This window comes from Heteronotia binoei, chromosome 5 (assembly GCF_032191835.1).
Source record: "Heteronotia binoei isolate CCM8104 ecotype False Entrance Well chromosome 5, APGP_CSIRO_Hbin_v1, whole genome shotgun sequence".
Classification (NCBI taxonomy): domain Eukaryota; kingdom Metazoa; phylum Chordata; class Lepidosauria; order Squamata; family Gekkonidae; genus Heteronotia; species Heteronotia binoei.
Window position 1 is genome coordinate 39253905 of NC_083227.1, and position 21394 is coordinate 39275298.

The 21394-nt window shown below is 40.9% G+C and overlaps 2 protein-coding genes across 6 annotated transcripts in view; both read right to left on the bottom strand.

The window, feature by feature from the left end:
* Nucleotides 1-4576, bottom strand: part of LOC132572311 (cholinesterase-like) — a 77510-nt gene extending 72934 nt beyond the window's left edge. For 2 of the 5 annotated variants that reach the window (XM_060239218.1, XM_060239215.1), the window contains exon 1: nt 4472-4565. Coding sequence is in view for 1 of the 5 variants with exons in the window: in XM_060239219.1 (XP_060095202.1) it covers nt 1236-2728 (1493 nt within the window). In the remaining 4 variants the exon portion in view is untranslated. Of the gene's footprint in view, nt 1-1235; nt 2737-4471 lie in introns of all 5 variants that reach the window. The other 3 variants (XM_060239219.1, XR_009555424.1, XM_060239216.1) reach the window with 3 other exon arrangements.
* An 11901-nt stretch (nt 4577-16477) lies between these two features.
* Nucleotides 16478-21095, bottom strand: LOC132572312 (acetylcholinesterase-like). Its single transcript, XM_060239220.1, has 2 exons — nt 20318-21095; nt 16478-18667 (listed from the first exon to the last, which is right to left on the bottom strand). The coding sequence occupies exons 1-2, from the start codon at nt 20989-20991 to the stop codon at nt 18454-18456; spliced, it is 888 nt and encodes a 295-aa protein (XP_060095203.1). The 5' UTR covers nt 20992-21095; the 3' UTR covers nt 16478-18453.
* Nucleotides 21096-21394: the final 299 nt, after the last annotated feature.

The following is a 21394-nucleotide window of genomic DNA, read 5'->3' on the forward strand; positions in this document are numbered from 1 at the left end:
CCCGGTACCATCGTGGAGGCCTCCAGTACCTTGTGGACTGGGAGGGATACGGCCCAGAAGACCGGTCTTGGGAGCCCGTGGACAATCTTCATGCCCCAGACTTGGTGCAACGGTTCCACAACGACCACCCCGACCTCCCAGGCCCCTCGACGGAGGGGGGCCCTGGGGGGGGGGATAGTGTCATGGGTGCTGGGGACCCTGTAGAGGAAGTTGAGCCTGCAGCAGAAACTGTGCCCCTGCCACCTGCACCAGTGCCCCTGCCTCCTGCTGGAGAAGATCCCAGCCCCCCTGCCTCGCCCTCTCGGGTGGTGCGTGTGCGTGACCGCCTCCGTCAGGACCTCAGGGATCGGAGGAGGGCGGCACGCTCACAAGCAAGACGCTCCCTGAGCCCTGAGTTTTGAGAGGATTCTGGCCCTTCTAAGAGCAAGGATGCTTGAGTTGCAACAGGATCCTGGCTGCCTCTCTGAGCCAGCAATTAGCCCAAATGGGCAACAGCCAGCAGAGGGCTATATAGCTGTAGGCTTTGGGAGGAGGCTTTGTGGAAGCAACTAGTCATCTACCTGACGTCCTAGCATCCACTTCGGCTTTTGACTTTGGACCTCCTGACCTTGGCTTGACTTCTGGACCCCCTGACTACGGCTTCTGAACCTCTGACCTACGATACCTGGACAACGATTTGGCTTTGGCACCTTGGACACTCTTGCTCACCGGTTACAGACCTTGGACTGCCCCTGGACTTCGCCTGGCCTGGCCCCAGCTCGTGACAGCACTCAATTATTCCGTATGCAGACCGATTCCCATAGGGTATAATGGAAAATTGATATGTGGGTATCTGGGACTCTAGGGGAGCTGTTTTTTCAGGTAGAGGCACAAACTTGCAGCATAACATCCAGTACTGCTCCACAAAACATCCTCCAAGTTTCAGAAAAAGTGGACCAAGGGGGCCCGAAAGAAGACGCCCTTATCCTTCATTATTCCAAATGGTGGGAAGGCATTTAAAAGGAGCATAGTTCCTTTAAATGTGATGGCCAGAATGCATTTCGGAGTTCAATTGTGCTTGTCACACCCTTGCTCCTGGCTCTGCCCCCAAAGTCCCCAGATATTTCTTGAGTCAGACTTGGCAACTCTCTTGAAAGCTGATGCAAGTTCCTAACATGTTCTGTGATAAAAACTTAGGGAAGTGCTACCTTCTGAGCCAGGAATGCTGAACATCCTTAAATAAGCAGTTCTCTTACCCGGTTCTGGCAAACTCCGCCCAGTATCGCATCACTTGGGGGATTAGCTCTAATTCTGCCTCTGTGTGAGTTACATTGGTTCCCGGTAACAATGTCAGAGTTCCAAAAATGTAAGGGACCTCAGATCCATGGGTAGACCCCATCCATTCAGGCCAAACGGAGCCACTGCTACGATGGGTGAAAGTGTAAGCATACACAGGGATTCCACTCTTTGCAGTCTCTGTGGCAATTCTGTTTGCTGGACATACAAAGGAATGATCACCCAAGGCCTGGGACAAGGCAGAACGATAACGTGCTGGGCCTTCTGGTTCTGCTTCGCTGTACCTCTGAGCAATGGATTGGATGAAGTCTTCAGTTGCATTGTGTACATTCAATTTTAGCCCCTCCAAGAGCTGCTCCCAGGTCAAAAGGCTTTCATTGAATGTATGTAAGTAAGGAGCAGCAAAGAAGATATATACAGAACCTTCATCAGAGGTGGTACCAATCATAATAGGCTTAGACTGAAAGTGCCCAGACTCCACAAGTTTCTGTGGGTCATCAGGAAGGAAATCTCCATCTGTTGTTGGCATGAAGGGAAACTCCAGAACAACCTTGGGATCCACAACCACGAATGTATATTTTGGAAATTCTTCCATTTTCTTTTCCTGCAAGCACTTCACTATGGCACTGTCTTCACCTTCTGTACAGCCCATCAGCTTGGCCAAGACCAAAGCTCTCCTCTTTGCCTCCTCAGGACTCTCCCAAGTCCAGGGTGCAATGGCCGTCCCACTCTGCAGCACAGCACGATCAAATAGAGACTGACTCCCTGGTGAGAGGAGGTGATAATTGACAGCCGTTCCTCCAGAACTTTCACCAAAAATGGTTATCTGAATCGGGTCTCCTCCAAAAGCAGCTGCATTCTCCCTCACCCATCTTAGGGCCAACTGCTGGTCGAACAAGCCCACATTTCCTGGGGCAGCTGGTGGTAATGAAAGGAAGCCTAGAGCTCCCAGACGGTAATTCATGGAGATCACAATAACATTCTCGGTAGCAGCTAGGAATGCCCCATTATATATGACCAGGGAAGTTGAGCCAATAAAAAATCCGCCACCATGGATCCAGACAAGGACTGCAGCGGGTGTGGAAGGCTGGGGATGGGGCACCCAGACATTGAGGAAGAGACAGTCCTCCGAATGGGGTGTGGTGACATTAAATATGGAGGCACCAGGAGTGCCTGAAATAGCTATTTGAGGGCATGAATTTCCAAAGCTGGTGGTTTCCAGGATGTGTCTCCATGGCTTATGGGGAACAGGCTTCTGGAAACGCAATTTCCCCACGGGGGGTTCTGCATAGGGGATGCCCAGATAAGCTGTGACGTTTCTTGAGCCAGCTGGGACATGTTTCCCCTGGATAGGGCCACTGCTGGTGACTACTATAATTTCACCTTTAGCAGAAGACTTGAGTTCCAGAAGGGAGAGGAGCAGGAATCTCATCCAAAAGAAGCGTCTAGTCATTGCAGCACCTGAAAGGGAAGGATCCCAGAAGAAGTTACCACCCATCTCAAAAAAAGAGAAAAAAAAGAAACAGGCCATTTCACCATTCTATTTTCCCCTTGGTTCTGAGGGCCAGATATCTCATGAGTCTGATGAACAAAGGCCAATATTTATTTATTTATTTAATTCCATTTATATCCTGCCCTCCTTGCCGAAGCTGGCTCAGGACGGCTTACAAAGTCGTGCATATGCATGAGTATAAATATATAATAGGACATAAAACCATAAAACAGTTAAAAACATACAAAAATTTACATTTCGGTGCTATGATCTTAAGTTTCAGATTAATGTTCTCTGTAAAGCAGATCTTAGATAGTTCTCTCCGCTGCTGCTATGAAACAGATTGCAAGAGGTGGTCCATATGTTGCCTGAAAACTGTAGTGGCCGGCAATCTAGTTTGCAAATGACTGGTGGAAGAGTGCTGTCTTACAGGCCCTGCGGAACTGTCCCTTACAGGCCCTGCGGAAATATTATATGTATAGCTGAATTGGCATACATCCTATGTGTTAACGGTAGAATTTATTTATTTAGGAGATTTCTATGTTCCCTCAGCAGAGTCCTGCTCAAGGTGGTTTACAATTAGTACCTATGTGTATGAGGTATCCAGACCCGCTCAGTCACAGGAAAGAAAACCTGAGAGGTGCACGGAAGCACCAAAGTGTTGTGCAGAAGCAAAAAACCTCTTCCCACAAACATGCAAGAGAGGACAAACAACCCAGTGATGTCTCTGTTGTGGTCACAAACTCCCATTTGAGTCAGTTTTCACTTCAGGCAGCATCACATTTAAATGAGGACTTAGGTCTGGTGTACAGGTATTAAATCTTTCAAGTCACTTCTGACTTATGGTCATCTTATGAACTGATCTCCAAAACACCCTATTGTTATTAACTTTACTTGGGACTTGAAAACTGAGGGTTGCAGATTCCTTGATAAGAGTCATCTTGGGACTCCTTACGTTGGGTCTTCCTCTTTTCCTACTGCTTTCAACTTTTCCTAGCACTATTGTCTTTTCTAGTGACTCTTGTATTCTTATGCTGTGACCAAACTACAATAGCCTGGTCTTGTCTGCACGTTCCATAGAATGGAGAGCTAGAACGCAGAGGGGCTATGAGTGACTGTACCACTTCAGAATCTAAGTGGGGTGTTCCAGTTTGATATATTTACAGTATTTAGATGTGAAACATGTAGTGATCTTAGCATGAATGAAAATTCTCGCTGCACTAATTGTCCCTAGTTGGTAGTTGCTAACCAGGAGGTTACAGGAATCAATGTCCATGAGTAAATGAACAAAGTTTGAGTCCAGTGGCACCTTTAGCAATATGTCAAAAGATCTTCAATAAGTTGTATGCTAATTTGCAATTCACCTACGTAGAGGCATCTGCCTGTATATATATGAAACATTAGCTTCCATTTCTATGTATCTCAGGAAATATGCACGCACGTGAAAGCTCGTACCTTGAATAAACTTCTGTTGGTCTTAAAGGTGTCACTGCACACAAAGTTTATTCAATTGCTTCAGACCAACACAGTTGCCCACCTGGATCTATCTTCATGAACAAAACAGTTAGCAACTCGGCAGAGAGAACAAGTCTACTTGTTTGGAGCAGAATATGCTGAGATTTAGTCTCCCAGACAACAAGAATCCCTCCCCTCTTCTCTTTCCTATCATCTGTTGCAAAGGGTTCTTTAAAACAGCAGACTCACCCCTCTCTTGCCTCCTTCTCCTTCAACAGTGGTTTCTGTTCAGCTCTGTATGCATCAATTCACTTATCTGTAACATGAGGAGGAAGCAAGAAACCAGCATTATTTATTGTCAAAGAAATTACTCAACAGCCTTTGCCATACCCAGTGGGAGGAGTGTGCTGCATAAAGTGTGCTAGCTGTGATATTCCTGTGAAGAGACAACTGAAACACATTTTCATCGATAACAGGTCAGATGGGGTAGGGTGGAGGTGGAGATTTCCTGGAAGGCCCAGGAACAATATTGCCAAACATGAGAGAATGTGCATGGGCGGGAATAAAAGGTCTCTGGACAAGATAAAAGACCTTTGACACTCTTTTCCGCAAAGAGAAGAATTTGGTGAGCGGCCACCTGTAGCTTAATGTCAGAACACCTGCTTTGCATGCAGAAGGATCCAGGTTGAATCTCTGCCATTTCCAATGGAAAGCCTGTTTAGCCAGCCAGAGAACAAATCTTGAGTCTCAAAATCCACTTGGAGGTTTGTAATCCACTTTGAACTGCTGCTGCTGCTACTACTTTAATTTATCACCCAACTTTCTCTCTGAAACTCAAAGTGGATTACAAAATTATAAAATCACTTCAGTTAAACAGCAAAGATCTCAAACAAGCAAAACAATGTCCTGGAGCCAGGACAGAAGAACTGGAAAACAATGCAAGCATTTTTGTTTTAAAAAAAGAAAAACTGTCTTAAGACAACAAATAGCTGTCTGAAGTTACACATACCACAATAAAGAGAGGGTTACAAAGTAAAAAAGATATTGAATTGCAGGAAAAAGGTAGGTGGTGATGATGCATACCATAAACACAGCAAACGATAATAGTATTTGATATAGATGCAACTTCACATACTATAAACCTATTGGTTGTTGTACATTTTCTGGGCTATGTGGCCGTGGTCTTGGCATTGTGAGACCTAATGTTTCGCCAGCAACTGTGACTGGCATCCTCAGAGGTTTAACCCAGAAAACTGGAGTTCTCTCTGGGTCAAATTGAGAAGATGTTGGTAGAGAGGTAATTTATATCTACTCAGGCAGGTGGGGTAGGAATGAGCCATTATCCTGTAGGAGTTTCCTGGGCTGTGACATGCTAATGGAGGAGCTTACTTGAAGGGTTTCTTTTGTATATGGATTGGCTAGTGAAATTCTACTGTTATCTATAGTGCTGTTGTAAGCTGTAGGGCATTTTGTGTTTTTCAGGATTGGAAACCATGCCCTACTCATTTTTAAACTTTCTTTCTTCCTGTTGAAATTGTGTTTATGGATTTCAATGGCTTCTCTGCGTAATCTAACATGGTAATTGGATGTGTTGTCTAGCATTACAGTGTCTAGGAATAAGATACTGTGTTCTGTTTGAGTTAGGCTATGTTCAGCCACTGCTGATTCTTCAGGTTGGCCAAACCTGCAGTGTCTTTCATGTTCTTTTATTCTTTTCTGGATGCTACATTGTGTGGTCCCGATGTAAACCTGTCCACAACTGCAGGGTATGTGGTATACTCCTGCAGAAGCGAAGGGGTCTCTTCTATCTTTTGCTGATCGTAGCATCTGATGTATTTTTCTGGTGGGTCTGAACACTGTTTGTAGGTTATGTTTCTTTATAAGTTTTCCCATCTGATCCGTGATTCCTTTGATATATGGCAAAAACATCTTTTGTGTGGGAGACTGTTTTTCTTCAGTTGTTCATTTTTTGTGTTTAAAGAATTTTATTAATAACATATGGTAAAAATATCCATTAATAACTTTTTTTAAATCTTTCCCATATGCTATTTTCTAAATCCCCCTCCCCCCGTTACTTGACTCCCGCCGATGTTATAAACTTAAAATGCTAACACTTAAAGGTACCCTTAAACCATATAAACCATATAAACCTAGATTCATATTTCTTCTTTTTTCTAATACTGAATCATTATTAAAAAATTGTCCAATGTCCTTTTATTTTCCATTGTTTTTCTACATAACCTCTAAACTTTTTCCACTCCTTTCTATAAACTTCCAAATCATAGTCTCTTAAGATTCTTGTTAGTTTATCCATCTCACTCCATGCTATAACTTTTGTAATCCAATCCTATTTTTCTGGTATTTTTTCTTGCTTCCATAACTGCGCATACAGGCATTATGCTATGTATTTGGTCATGGACCGTAATAAAGCAAACTGAAACTGCGCATACAGTGTCCTAGCCACTGAAAGCAAGTACCAAATCAAAGTTCTATCTTCTTTCGGAAATGTTTCCATTTGTAATCCCAACAGAAATGTCTCTGCAACTTTCTTAAATTCATATCCCAAGATCCTAGAAATTTCTTGTTGAATCATCTGCCAATACTTTTTTGCTCTTTCACAAGTCCACCACATATGGTAGAAAGAACCTTCATGTTTTTTACATTTCCAACATCTATCTGGCATCTTATTGTTCATCTTTGCCAACTTTTTAGGAGTCATATACCATCTGTACATCATTTTAAAACAGTTCTCTTTAATACTCTGACATGTTGAAAGTTTCATAGAGTTCTTCCAAAGATATTCCCATGTTTCCATCTGTATTTCTTTATTTACATTGATTGCCCATTTAATCATTTGAGATTTTACTACTTCATCTTCCGTAGACCATATATATTTTTGAAATTAATTTTTCATTATCTCCAAGCAGAGCTTTCTCCATTTCTGCTTTCTCTCATCTTATTCCTTCAGCTTTGATATCATTTTCCACCAAGCTATTTGTTGCATTTGAAACCAGTCATATTTGTTATTCAACTTCTCCATGGATTTCAATTCTATTTTACCACTTTGTATTTTTAATAATTGATTGTATGACAACCCTCTTTCTTCGCCGGTCTTAGCTGTTATTTTTATCACGTCTTCTGGCACTATCCATAATGGCTTTCTCTCATCACCATACTTCTTATACTTCATCCATATATTTAACAGATTATTTCTTATATAATGGTGAGAGAAAAAACCATCCATTTTTTCTTCCCATAGTACATGTAAGCGTGCCAGCCGAATTTATTTCCATGACCTTCCAACATTAAAAGCTTTTTATTTGACAGCGTCACCCAATCTTTTATCCATACTAAGCAAACTGCATCATGATATATTCTTAAGTCTGGTAGCTGGAATCCTCCTCTCTCTTTAGCATCTGTTAAAATTTTCATTTTAATCCTTGGTTTCTTCCCAGCCCAAACAAATTCTGAAATCTTCCTTGGCCATTTATTGAATTGTTTACTATCTTTCACAATCGGAATAGTTTGAAACAAATACATTATTCTCGGCAAAATGTTCATCTTAATTGCAGCTATTCTGCCCAGCAATGTCAAATTAAGTTTATTCCATTTCAGCAAATCTTCATCCATCTTATGCCATAGCTTTTCATAGTTATTTTTAAACAAATCAATATTCTTCATTGTTATCTCCAAGCCCAAATATTTTACTTTGGAAGCAACTTCACATCCCTTCAATTTCTGCAATTCCTTTTGTTTGTTTGCTTGTATATTTTTACATAAAAGTTTTGACTTTTCTTTATTAACATAAAATCCCGCCAATTCTCCATATTCTTGTATCTTAGCTAACAACAAAGGTGTTACTTGTACAGGATTTTCAGTTATGAACATTATGTCATCAGCAAATGCTCTATATTTATAAATAGATCCTCTGATTTTTAGCCCTTCTATTTCTTTATCATCTTGTACTTGTATCAGTAAAATTTCAAGAGTCATAATAAACAACAATGGTGAAAGCGGGCAACCTTGTCTTGTACCTTTACTAATCATCATATTATCTGTAAGATCTGCATTTATACACAACTTTGCACTTTGTTCCATATAAATTGCTTTTATCATTCTTATAAAGTGCTCTCCAAGTTCTATCTTTTCCATAACTGCAAACATAAAGTCCCAATTCAAATTATCAAAAGCTTTCTCTGCATCCACAAAGAATAATGCAACCTCTTTTTCTGGATGTTTTTCATAATATTCTACAATATTAACAACTGTTCTTATATTATCTCTTATTTGTCTTTTAGGGAGAAATCCTGCTTGATCTTCCTTTATAAAGTTCCTCAAATATTGTTTAAGTTGTTCTGCCAAGATTCTTGTGTATATCTTATAATCAATATTTAATAATGAAATTGGTCTATAGTTCTGTACCTTCGTGACATCTCTATCTTCTTTAGGTATCAACGAAATTACAGCTTCCTTCCAGGTATTTGGTATTTTCCCTTTTATTCTTATCATATTCATCAATTTTTGTAATTTTGGTACTAATTCTTCTTTAAATTTTTTTTAAAAATTTAGCCGTATATCCATCTGGCCCAGGCGCCTTACCAATTTTCATTGCATTAATTGCTGCTTCAATTTAAATTTTTTCAATTGGATCATTCAAAATTTTCATATTTTCTGTTAGGGGTGCTATTTTGACATTTTGCATGTACTCTTCAATCTTTTCTTTTCTTATTTTCACACCCTTAAATAAGTCGGCATAATACTTTAAAAATTCTCTTTTTATTCCTTCTTGATCTACTATCTCTCTTCCACCAGTCACAATTTTGCTAATAGTTTTACTTTCTCTCTTTTTCTTCAATTGCCAAGCTAAATACTTTCCAGGTGTATTTGCACCCTCAAAAGATTTCTTTTGCAATTTTTTCAAATTCCATTCAATTTCTTTGTTCAGCAAATGTCTCATTTGAGTTTGTAATATAGTAATCTCCCTTATAATTTTCTTTTTCCCTGGCCTTTTTCTCAGTTCCCCTTCTTTTTTCTTTATCTATTTTGAATGTCTAGTCTCTGTTTTTTGTTCACTCTTTTATCCTTATTATTTAATGTAATCAGTATTATTACAGCTTTATAAGCGTCCCATACCATCTTAAATTCTATATCATCTTTATCATTTATTTGGAAGAAAGCTCTTGTTTCATTTTCTAGAAATGTCACTGTTTGTTTATTTTGTAACAAATCTTCATTTATTCTCCATCTTCTTGATTTTTTTTTGCAATTTTGTAATCCATAATATTGGGTTATGATCAGCACTTATCTTTGTTAAAATCTCTACTTTTTTAGTTATGAGGCCCAAATCTTTAGTACCCCATAACATGTCAATTCTGGAAGAAGTATTATGTCTCGCTGAAAAAAAAAAGTATAGTCTCTTACTTCCGGGTTGAATTTTCTCCAGATATCTTCCAAATTTTCTTGTTTAACCAGTTCTAAAAAAGATTTTGGCAGTTTTCCTTCCTTGTTGTTACTTTTTTTACCAGACCTATCCATTTTGTTCTGTATTGTTCCTTTAAAATCCCCCATCATCAATATCTGGTCATAAGTCACTTCATCAAGCTGTCGGGTAATGTCTTTGAAAAAAGCATCTTTTGCACCATTTGGTGCATACAGTCCTCATAACAACGTTTTCTTTGCATTTATTATCTCTACTGCCACATATCTTCCATCCTTGTCTTTAAATATCAATTTTGGCTCTAATTGTTGATTAATATAAAAAATCATGCCCCTTTTCTTTTGTTCCGCCAATGAAAAAAATTCCAATCCTGATTGTTTATTCCATAAATATTTGTAATCCTTTTGTTGTATATGGATTTCTTGTAAACAAATTATATTACAATTTTGAGGATGCCAGTCACAGTTGCTGGTGAAATGTCAGGTCTCGTAATGCCAGGACCATGGCCACATAGCCTGGAAAATCTACAACAACCAATGGACTCTGGTTGTGAAGCCTTCGACAAGATATTATAATACTATCCTTTGTAGAAGCAATCTCTTGAGCTGTGATCCATTATATTGTCATTCTGATCCCTTTATGAGAATTTCATTCTGAACACTTTTGTTTTGCACAGTGTGGGAATCAAAGTAGTGTAGAAGCAGGAATCAGGATAGAGGGACTGTTGTCTGCTGGAGGTTCAAGAGAACTGGAGAGTCCATGAGGGACTTGTGATCCACGAGAGGACTTGTCCTTTTACTCTGTGACTATTGAGCTTACTTAGGAGCCTTTGATGAGGAACATGTAAATAACATCTACTGGGTCCCCTTTGTCCACATGTTTGTTCATTAAAGTTTCCTCTCCTCCCCAAAACGCATCATTCCCAAACTCCACTCCTACATTTTCAGGGATTTCCAAATCTGTAGCTGGCAAATTTAGTTCTAAGTTGCTTATTTTGTGAACTGCTTATTTTGTGAGCAATATCCTTATCGGCTAAGTAGTATCACAGACTTCAAAAGGGTCTATAGAGATAAATCTTGGTAAAATAGCTACCTGTCTACAATAGTATAATCAGGGCTTTTTTTTAGCAGGAACACACAGGAACGCAGTTTCGGCTGGCTTGGTGGCAGGGGGTGTGGCCTAACATGCAAATGAGTTCCTGCTGGGCTTTTTCTACAAAAAAGCCTGAGTATAATAGTTTTAAGTGACTTCTGTGTTTAACTTTGCACAAGAAACTAGGCAGGAACTTTTAGCTAGTTAATGATCTTTATTTGGCAGGATAATAAAAAAGTAGAAGTAAGAATAAGCTAAGTCTAAAATCACAGAAAGACTGTATGTAAGGAAATTCAACTCACTGAACATTTCTCTAGCAAGACAGAATAAATAAGTTTTAAAGCCAATCAGATTTCAAATAACTATCTTAGAATGTTTAAAAAGCTTAAGAAACCCAATACAGACACAAACTGAAATCTCATCTATGTTCTTTGACACGATTCTCAGAAACCTGAGTAACTCTTCGATATGACACTTTGTATTGGGAAAGTGACATCTTATCTTCATTATAATTTTATCATGTGATGACTCTATGGATAAGTGATTGGTTCTCAATAGGATTCAATACAAAATCAATCATACACATATGGGCTAAGATTATATCTGATAGTGCTTATTGAGTGCTCTAATAAGATTACAAAGATTATAGTTGGCACTTGACTAGTGATTAAAAGACAAGAATTATTCTTTCTTCATTAATTGGCTGTCAAGATAAAAGGTACTGGTGAACTCTCTACAAAAGGCGTGAAAAGCACACAGCAACATTTATGTAGCATGTATATCATGACATCCTAACCTAGATGGCCCAGGCTAGCCTGATCTCAGATCTCAAAAGCTAAGCAGGGTCATCCCTGATTAATATTTGGAGGGGAGACTACCAAGGAAGTCCAAGGTTTGCTACACAGAGGACGGCAGTGGCTGTCAGCATATAAAAATGCTCAATAAGGCATTAGACTAGTGACCACTGAGATCATGCTGATCTAAATGACAGTCAGTGTCAAAAAGATGACATCAGTGTTTAGCAAGTCTCAACAAAGGATGAGCTCCATAAGGCTTTGAACAGCAATGCAGAGAAGACGTCAGCATGGCTGATATTTCAGCAACCCAGCTTTTCAAGAAGCTCACCTCCACTAACTATAGTGTGTGGGCTCTTTGTATGGAGCATTTCCTCAAGTAAGAGGGTCTGTGGTTGATGGTCGAAGCACCTCCAGCCCAGCTTGATGATGAGGACGCGGTAAAGAATGAGAAAGCACTGGCTAACATCGTCCTTAGTGTGGGAGACGACCAGCTCGTTCATGTGTCCAGTAAGATCACAGCGAAAACTGCCTGGGACAGTCTAAAAGCAGTCTATTACAAAGTACTGCTGGCTCCCTGATTGCTATTACTCGTTGGCTATACAGGACAGTAATGAAGCCAGGAGAGTCTGTAAGGGCACATTTAAATGCTTTGGTGGAATGATGCCAACAGTTAGAGCAGAGGGGGAAGATGGTGCCAGAAGAAGATAAAGTATACATGATTCTCAGCTCGCTGTCTGCTGAATTCAACATGCTTATTACTTTGCTTGAGACAGCTGAAGCAAACAAACTGACTTTGGCATACATGACCGGTCGACTTCTCAAGGAGGAGAAGAGGATACAGGAGTTGAGTTACACTCAGGCTTGGCAGCGATCCAGACTGGGGGAGAAAACGAAAGCAAGCACCAGCAGTTCTCTTGATGACGCCAGGAATCGGCATGGAGAGGCGTCGGAGGTGGCTCTAAAGGTGCAGAAATGTTTTTGTTGTGGCTCAGCGATGCTCTTAAGCATGCTTGTCCTGAGGGGAAGAACAGGTGGAGGCAAGGAGGAAAGTCTAAGAGTTCAATGGATTGCTCCAAGGCTTCGCTGGTGGTGACAGATACTACTGCTGCTCCAGGAGTGTGGATTTTAGACTTGGGGGCATCACAAAATTTCTGCAAAGATGAACATTTGCTCCATGACAAAAAGCCTTCTGATCTTCAGCATGTTAGTTTGGCTGATGGACGTAGTTCTGAGGTATTATGTCAGGGGCATGTAAATTTTCCAGCTTTGCAGCACACTTTCTCTGAGGTGCTGTGCGTTCCCTCATTAGAGATCAATTTACTAAGTGTGCCTGTCTTAGATAAGGCTGGGTTTACTGTCACTTTTGCTGACAAGACTTGTACAGTCATAAAAGGAGGGAAAGTGCTGGGAGTTGGGAGATTACAGAACAATGTTTACGTTCTTGAGAACTCATCAGGAACAGCTAAAGCTGTAACCAATTCTAACCCTCATGACAATTATGTACATTTAATGCACAGGAGATTGGGGCATGCTAGTTTCCATGTTCTATTGTGGGGAAGGGGTGTGTGAAAGATTGCAGTCAGTTCCTTGACTGTGAGGTATACAAGTGCACTAAATCACAAGCTTTCCCTGTAGCTCGCAAGAGCGATAGCGTCGGCAAGGCCACTAGCTTTAATACATGCAGATCTGATTGGTCCGTACCCCAAAAGCCACTCCAATAGCAAATTTGCTTTAATCCTGATGACTGCTCCAGGTTTTCTTGGATGTATGTGTTAAAGCAGAAATCAGATTTATTCACCACTGTGACATACTGGTACAAAAAAGTACAAAAGCAGTTGGGTAATCTGTGTGCTATTCAAACAGATATGGGAGGAGAGTTTATGTCCTCTGCATTTAAAAGGTGGATGCACATACATGGGATATCTCATAGAGTGGCTAATGTAGCAACACCTCAGGAAAATGGGGTTGCTGAATGAAAAGGTGGAGCGTTGCAAACAATGATGCATTCTAAGTTAAAAGATGCTGGGTTACCTATCAGTTTTTGGGCAGAAGCTTTAAAAGCTGCTTGCGATGTGAACAATAGACTCTGGTCTAAACCCATTGATAGCATTCCATATAAGATGCTATATAACAAAAATCCCAACCTAGATCATGTAAGAGTGTTCCGTACCAAAGTTCCAGTTACCCAAAGGAGAAAGGGAAGTGCAAGATCTAAAACCCCTTCTTTTTATGGGTTACCAAACCGGCATGAAAGCCTATCGGTTTGCTAACTATCACCAAAATATTAGCTTCAACTGATCAGCTAACTTTTGTGAACACCAAGGGTGGCAAAGAATCCATGCTAATGATTTGCCTGATCAGGTTGCACTGCCTATAACTACTGAGGAACAAACCACTACTGTAAAACAGGAAATAAGTTCTTCTTCGACTAGTGTCTCTGTGGGTGAACAAAGTGCAGCAGTACCTAGAAGGTCAACAAGGAGTACTAAGGGTGTACCTCCTGAGAGATATGGGTTTGAAAATACCTCAGTGAATCATGTTTATGTGAGAGAGCCACAAAGCTTTCAAGAGGTATTAAATATGCCAGGACTGGAAAGGGTTGCTTGGCAGGAGGCCATGCAGAGGGAGTACAGCTCATTAACCGAAAATTATGTGTTTTCTTTTACTTGTCTGCCAGTTGATAAAAAGGCTATTGGATATTGGTGGGAGTACAAAGTGAAAACACTGCCAGATGGTCAAATGCAGAGAAAAGCAAGATTGGTTGCTAGAGGTTTTTCTCAAATAGAAGGAGAAGACTATGATCAAGTATTTGCTTCAACTGTAAAAGCAGATACTTTAAAAGCAGCATTGTGTAAAGCAGGGCAAGACAAGATGCAGGTGCATCACTTTGATTTTACCACTGCTTACTTAAATGCACATCTAGAGAAAGAATTGTATATGGAACAGATACCAGGTTTTGAAAACTCAAACAAAACTTTGGTTTTGAAACTCAACAAAGCATTATGTGGCTTAAAACAAAGTGCCAGGGAATGGAACCAGTGCTTGAGTAAGGCATTGATTGATTTTGGGTTTGAACAAGGTATAGCTGAACCCTGTATGTTCTGCAAAACAATTGAGCGAACAAAATGTTACTTATTAGTTTTTGTGAATGATATCTATTTTTTGTTCCACACTGACACACAATTGAAATGGTTTATGGAGTCAACTCAAAATTTGTTCAAGATGAAACACTTAGATAACATACAACACTATTTGGGAGTTGACATAAGCAGAGACTCACAAGGATGGTTTAGTCTAAATCAGAAAGAAAAAATATTTAAACTCCTTGAAAAATATAACATGCTGGATACACATTGTGTAGACTCACCAATGACTACAGGTTATAAAAACGAGCCTGATGAAAGAGTATTTGAGAACAGGTCTATGAATCAATCTCTAATCAGTTCATTGCTGTATATTGCATGTTAATCCAGACCTGATATATGTTTTGCTGTACACATGTTGTGTCAGAAAAGCTCAAATTCTTATGTTAAGGACTGGGTTGCAGCAAAAAGGATACTCAGATATCTTAAGGGTACTGCCAACTATACAATGGTGTTAAAAGCAAATGAGGCACAACAAATCACTGCCTACAGTGACTCAGGCTGGGGTGATAGGTAGGATGGTAGATCCACATCAGGGTATGTTGTGTACATAAATGTTGCATTGGTATTGTGGAAATCATTAAAACAGACCTATGTGGTCACTAGTACTTGTGAAGCGGAATAAGCTGCACTTAATGATTATGTAATACAACTAGAGTGGCTATATCAATTACTGCTTGATCTAGAAATACAATGCGAACTGCCAATACGTGTGTTCTGTGACAACACTGCAGCTCTGCAATTAGCAGATGCACAAGGAATAAAACCATGAAACAGACACATTAACATCAGGTATCAAAATGCACAGAAATATTTGGGTCAGTAACAGAATTGATGTTTAGATTAGGCTTTAATTTTTGTTGGGTCTTTGGAGTGACAGGCCTCTTTAAATTGTGCTCTCAGCTCTTGTTTCCAAGCTAAACAATCTGTATCGAACCAGCTAGAGAAACTAGACCTAGACAAGATCACAGGTTTAGCTTTAGCACTACAGTAATCAATTAATAATGAGAATCCAGAAGGATTGTACCATCTGAATTGGAATTTATGATTGAATCCCTTAATCTGCACAGTGCTTCAGAGCCAAAGAGGTAAGAGACCATGTTAATTTAGTCGAATGAATATCAGTTTGACTGCCTGAGAAGAAGGTGAGAGGAAGCTGGGTATTGGATTTTATATTTCAAAATCAGTCCACAGAAACTAATATAATCTACATGGAGTTTACATGAAAGAATGCACTTATAAGCTAAAATATCCTCTGTTGTCCATTCTCCCTTAGCCTTCTTTCTTCCAGTTCATATGATCCTCTTTTATCCATCCATCCATACTTTTCCAAATTCACAGTTTTTGCTTCTTATCTTCTGAACTGGTCAGAACAGAATCTTTTGGAGGCTGATCTGTGGCAAGAAAGAAAGCCATGAAAATGAACCTTCCACTGAATTAGACCATATAACCCAGAAACAAATGTGTTATCATGTTACCACTCAAACTAGAGTTTCCCGGTACCCTCTGGTCACTGGTGAGGGCTGAGGGGTAGGAGTGCCAAATCCAGGTGTAAAAACTCAAGGAGATCTGGGGATGAAGCTTGCGAGATGGGAGAAGGACCTCAATGGGGTATGATGTCATAGACTCCACCCTCCAATACATCAGTGTTCTACATGGGAAATGTAGTCTGGAGATGAGCTATAATTCCAGGGGATCCCCATGTCCCACCTGGAGGCTGGCATCCCTTAACCAAACTGAGATTTGCTACTTTCTGGACAGCATGACTGACCAACTTTAGTCAAGATGAGGCACTAGATTTTTATTTAAGATATTTTTATACTTTTCTGATGAGCATCTGAGGTCTCAAATTGGTAACAGTAGTATAACAACAATTTGATAGAACAAACATTAAGACAACATTTATAAAAACTGATCTCAAAGCACCTTACACCTCCCTATTGACAGGGTTTTCTCCCGTTGCCTAGGTGCTGGCTGCCGCAAAACCTCTCTGAAACAGCTCTCTGTGAAGAAAGCAAGGAAGATGGGAGCTGAAAGGCTGTGTGTTCCAGAGGCAGCTACTGAAAAGGTCTGAGCCTGGACTGTAGCCGAACATGCTTTGTGAGGGAACAAAACACTGCTATTGTGCAAGAATTCTGACATTCTCATACCTAGCATGTGAATGAGATTTGAAAGCTGTCTACATTCCCAAAATGACTAGAGTCATTGGGAGATTTTTGAAGCTAATCTTATGGCACTGAAAACCCAAAGTCAGCCACTCTAGTGTGTACTACTGATGGACATCAGAGTGTAGCTAATTAGTCTTCTGTGCTGTCTTATCACAGGAAAATATGTTTTTTTCTAAATAGACCTAACCCCAAGGACCTAGGAGTCTGAGGTTCTAATACCCACTCTGCCATGGAAGCTTGCAGGATGGCCTTGGGTTAATCTCACATCCTGAGCCTAACCCACCCCATAGGTTTGTTGTGAGGATAAAATGGAGGAGAAAACTGCCTAAGTCACTTTGGGTCTCCACTGGGGAGAAAGGCAGTCTAGAATAATAAATGTTTTTAAAAATCATGTAGGACCACTGTGGGAGGCTATCACAAGTGGAAACCCATGAGCCCTACCTGTAAGAGCTGTAGCCTCACTGGGGGAATGGTGCCTGTGTGGAGATGTATGGCAAAGAGAATGGAGACTAGTCCTGCACCTTCCTCTGACTGTTGGACGAAATTTTATTGCTCTGGTATGTGCTTTCCAACCAGGAAAGGGGATGGTGCAGTATATAAGGGGTTCATACTGTTTTAGCCCTACTCACCAAAGGCTGTTTCAAAGGATGGTGCTGGCTGAACTTAAAGAAAAGACTCAAAGCTATCTTAACAAAGTAACAGTTTATTCCTAAATATAACCTTCTATAATATCAGCTAGTACACTTTGGACCAGCAGCCAGGGCTGGCGCTGGTCCTAAGTAAAACAATAACTTCACTTAATACTTATCTAAGTTCCCCAATAACACAGAAAAGAAACAAACCCTGAAATAAAGCAAAGACATGCAAACATAAGATCAAGAATTCTTGAGGTGCCACTCGTTACTGTCAGCGAGCACAAACTCTCTGCTGTCCTGTTCAGAGTGGGACCTCTAACAGAAATTTTGTACAGTCTTTATAGGCAAAGAACAAACAAGTCACACCATTCGATTACGACTTAATTACATTTAGCACCTCTCACAATACATTCTTTGCGAAGGAGATGTTCCCATCGTCAGATGTTTTGAGATGTCATTGATGTACGAATGCAGATAACAGGATACATACAGATAACAGGATAACATACATTCTTACATTTTAGGAAGGAAAGGAGGGCTATTCACATTTTATTGCCGGGGATCTAAGCAGCAAAATGTTATCTTTAGGGTCTGGGGTCTTGATTTCAAAGAGATATATCTAGATACACATCCACTGATTGTTTATATGCTTACTCCCTGCTGGGAGGTATGGTGCTTGTGGTCACATAGGCACAAAAGTAATAAAAAGGTCAAGAAACAGGCACAAGGAATTATGGAATCTTAATACTGACTACAGCATATCTTTTATTTCCCAAAGGACCATTCTAATTAATTTTTCCACACTGACATGCTGCTGGTGCTGCCAAATTTTGGTGCAGGAATCCAAACAGAGAGGCTCAGTTGCTATCCTAACTAGTCCCAGAATAGCCTTAGCAATGTGTTGCCATCTAGGGTGACCAAAATTCCAACCAAACACAAGTTATGGAGGAATGTCTAGCTCAGAGAGTGGATTTGGGCTGCTCCTCCTTCTTTCTGAGCCACAACTCACTTGGCCTTGATGCCTCTGGTAGGAGCTCCTTCCAAAACCTGCAGAGCCGAGCAGGTGAGGGCTTCATGACTTGAGGTGGCTCTGTGCTGATGTGAAAGAAGTTCTGCTCTGCAGGGTTGTAGAGTGGCCATTTTGTCTCACTGACATCTGAAGGGGTGGGATTGCTGTACAGGAGGCAAAAACATCATGATTCACAAATTCAGAGAAGCAGCTAGTTTTGTGTTGTATGTTGTGTTTATGCATTTATTCATTTACGAACTTCATATGTCTCACTGATACTCAAGATGGATTACAGGATTAAAAAAACAACAATTAGTTAAATACATGCTTTGGTAAGGTCTCTGAAACATTAATTGGATCTGGAAAACCTTACATCCCTGTCAACATTTATCTAAGAATGTGGGCATTGCTGATGGCACCACAAACTAACATGTCTGCTATTTAAGATCCTCCATAGAGGTGGTGACTCAGGTGACTATGACTTCTGAAATTACACAGGCAATAACCAAAACACAGGGCCTTTTCTATGGGGAAGCCCCAGTTATGGAAAATCTTCCCTGGAGTTATGTGACAGATGCTTGCTCCAATATTGTCTGAGTGCCAAGTCCAGCCAATTTTATTTCCTCAAGTTTTTAATGAGAAACCTGCTGTCTGCTGCATCTGTAAAGCAATTTTAAAAACTTTTTGATTTCTTGTTATTTCTTCCCTCTTAGTAAGTAATTGCTTTTAGGCTTTCACTAGGTACCTTGGGAGTTTAATATTGAAAGGCAGGATAAACATATGTAGTAGAGGTCCATCAGTGGCTATTAGCCACAGCGTATTGTTGGAACTCTCTGTCTGGGGCACTGATGCTCTGTATTCTTGGTGCTTGGTGCTGGGGGGGACACTGTGGGAGGGTTTCTAGTGCCCAGACCCCACTGATGGACCTCCTGATGGCACCTGTTTTTTTTGGTCACTGTGTGACACAGAGTGTTGGACTGGATGGGCCGTTGGCCTGATCCAAGATGAACATGAACATATGAAGCTGCCTTATACTGAATCAGACCCCCCAGGATCCATCAAATTCAGTATTGTCTACTCAGACTGGCAGTGGCTCTCCAGGGAGGTTTTTCCAGGGAGGTTTTTCAGGGAGGCGTGAAAAACCTCTCCAGCGGAAGTTTTTCATGCCTACTTGCCTGGACCCCCTTTTTTAGTGGAGATGCCGGGGATTGAACTTGGGACCATCTGCTTACCAAGTAGATGCTCTACCACTGAGCCACCATCCCTCCCCTATGGCTTCTCTAATGTTCATATGTTACAAGTGAAATGTTATTACCCACAAGAAGGGCATAAAAGTCAGCACAGTGTACTGGTTAGAGTATTGGATCCAGGAAATCCATGTTCAAATTATTCTTGCATGAAATTTGCTTGGGTGACCTTTGGGCCGTCTGTCTGTCTGTCTATCTCACTCTATCTCTAGGTGCCTACCTATCTCACAGGGTTGTTAGAGGATTTAAATCAGCAAGGGGAGAACATGGTACATTGGCTTTAGTCCCTGGGGGGGAATAAAAATGTACTACTAATAAATATGTCTCTAATAAAGAAATGCATTTAACTAATATATATAGTTGAGGCTATGTCTAGTTAACAGACTGGCATTTCTCTCACAGGTAACCGACACTGGCATGTATTGAAAGCAAATGTCAGTTCCTAACATGTTCTGGGATAGAAGAACCTGAGGGAAATGCTACCTTTGTATCTTTGGAGCCAGCAATGGTGAATGTCCATATATAAATTGTATATGGTGAATGTCCATATATAAACCGTTCTCTTACCCGCTTCTGGCAAACTCTGCCCAGTATCGCATCACTCGGGGGATTAGCTCTAACTCTGCCTCTGTGTGAGTTACATTGGATCCCAGTAATAAGGTCAGAGTTCCCAAAAGGTATGGGACCTCAGACCCATGGGTTGACCCTATCCATTCAGGCCAGATGGAGTCATTGCTGCGATGGGTGAAAGTGTAAGCATACACAGGGATTCCACTCTTTGCAGTCTCTGTGGCAATTTCATTTGCTGAACATACAAAGAAGTAATCACCCCAGGCGTGGGCCAAGGCAGAACGATAGTGTGCTGGGCCTTCTGGTTCTGCTTCTCTGTACCTCAGAGAAATGGATTGGATGAAGTCTTCAGTTGCATTGTGTATGCTTATGTTAAGCCCTTCCAAGAGCTGCTTCCAGGTCAAAAGGCTTTCATTGAATGCAAAGAAGACAAACAAGGACCCTTCGTCAGAGGTGGTACCAATCATAATAGGTTTAGACTGAAAGTGCCCAGACTCCACAAGTTTCTGTGGGTCATCAGGAAGGAAATCTCCATCTGTTGTTGGTATGAAGGGAAAGTTCAGAACAACCTTTGGATCCACCACAAGCAATGCACATATTGGAAATTCTTCCATTTTCTTTCCCTGCAAGCAACTTACTATGACACTGTCCTCACCATCTGTACAGCCCATCAGCTTGGCCAATACCAAAGCTCTCCTTTTTGCCTCCTCAGGACTCACCCAAGCCCATGGTGCAATGGCTGTCCCACTCTGTAGCACAGCACGGTCAAATAGAGGTTGACTCCCAGGTGAGAGGAGGTGATAGTTCACAGATGCTCCTCCAGAACTTACACCAAAAATGATTATCTGAGTCGGGTCTCCTCCAAAAGCAACTGCATTCTCCCTCCCGCTTGGAGTGGGCCTGGAGGAAGGCTAATAGAGCCTTACGTATTGCCATGGAGTCGGGATTGGGTGTTTATGTGCCCTACCCATCCATCACAGCCAGTTGTGCTGATTTGTATAGGCCTGATGGGGTGCATCTTTTGATAAAGGGCAACGAGGCATTTTTGGCTGAGTTATGGCAGGGGCTGGAACA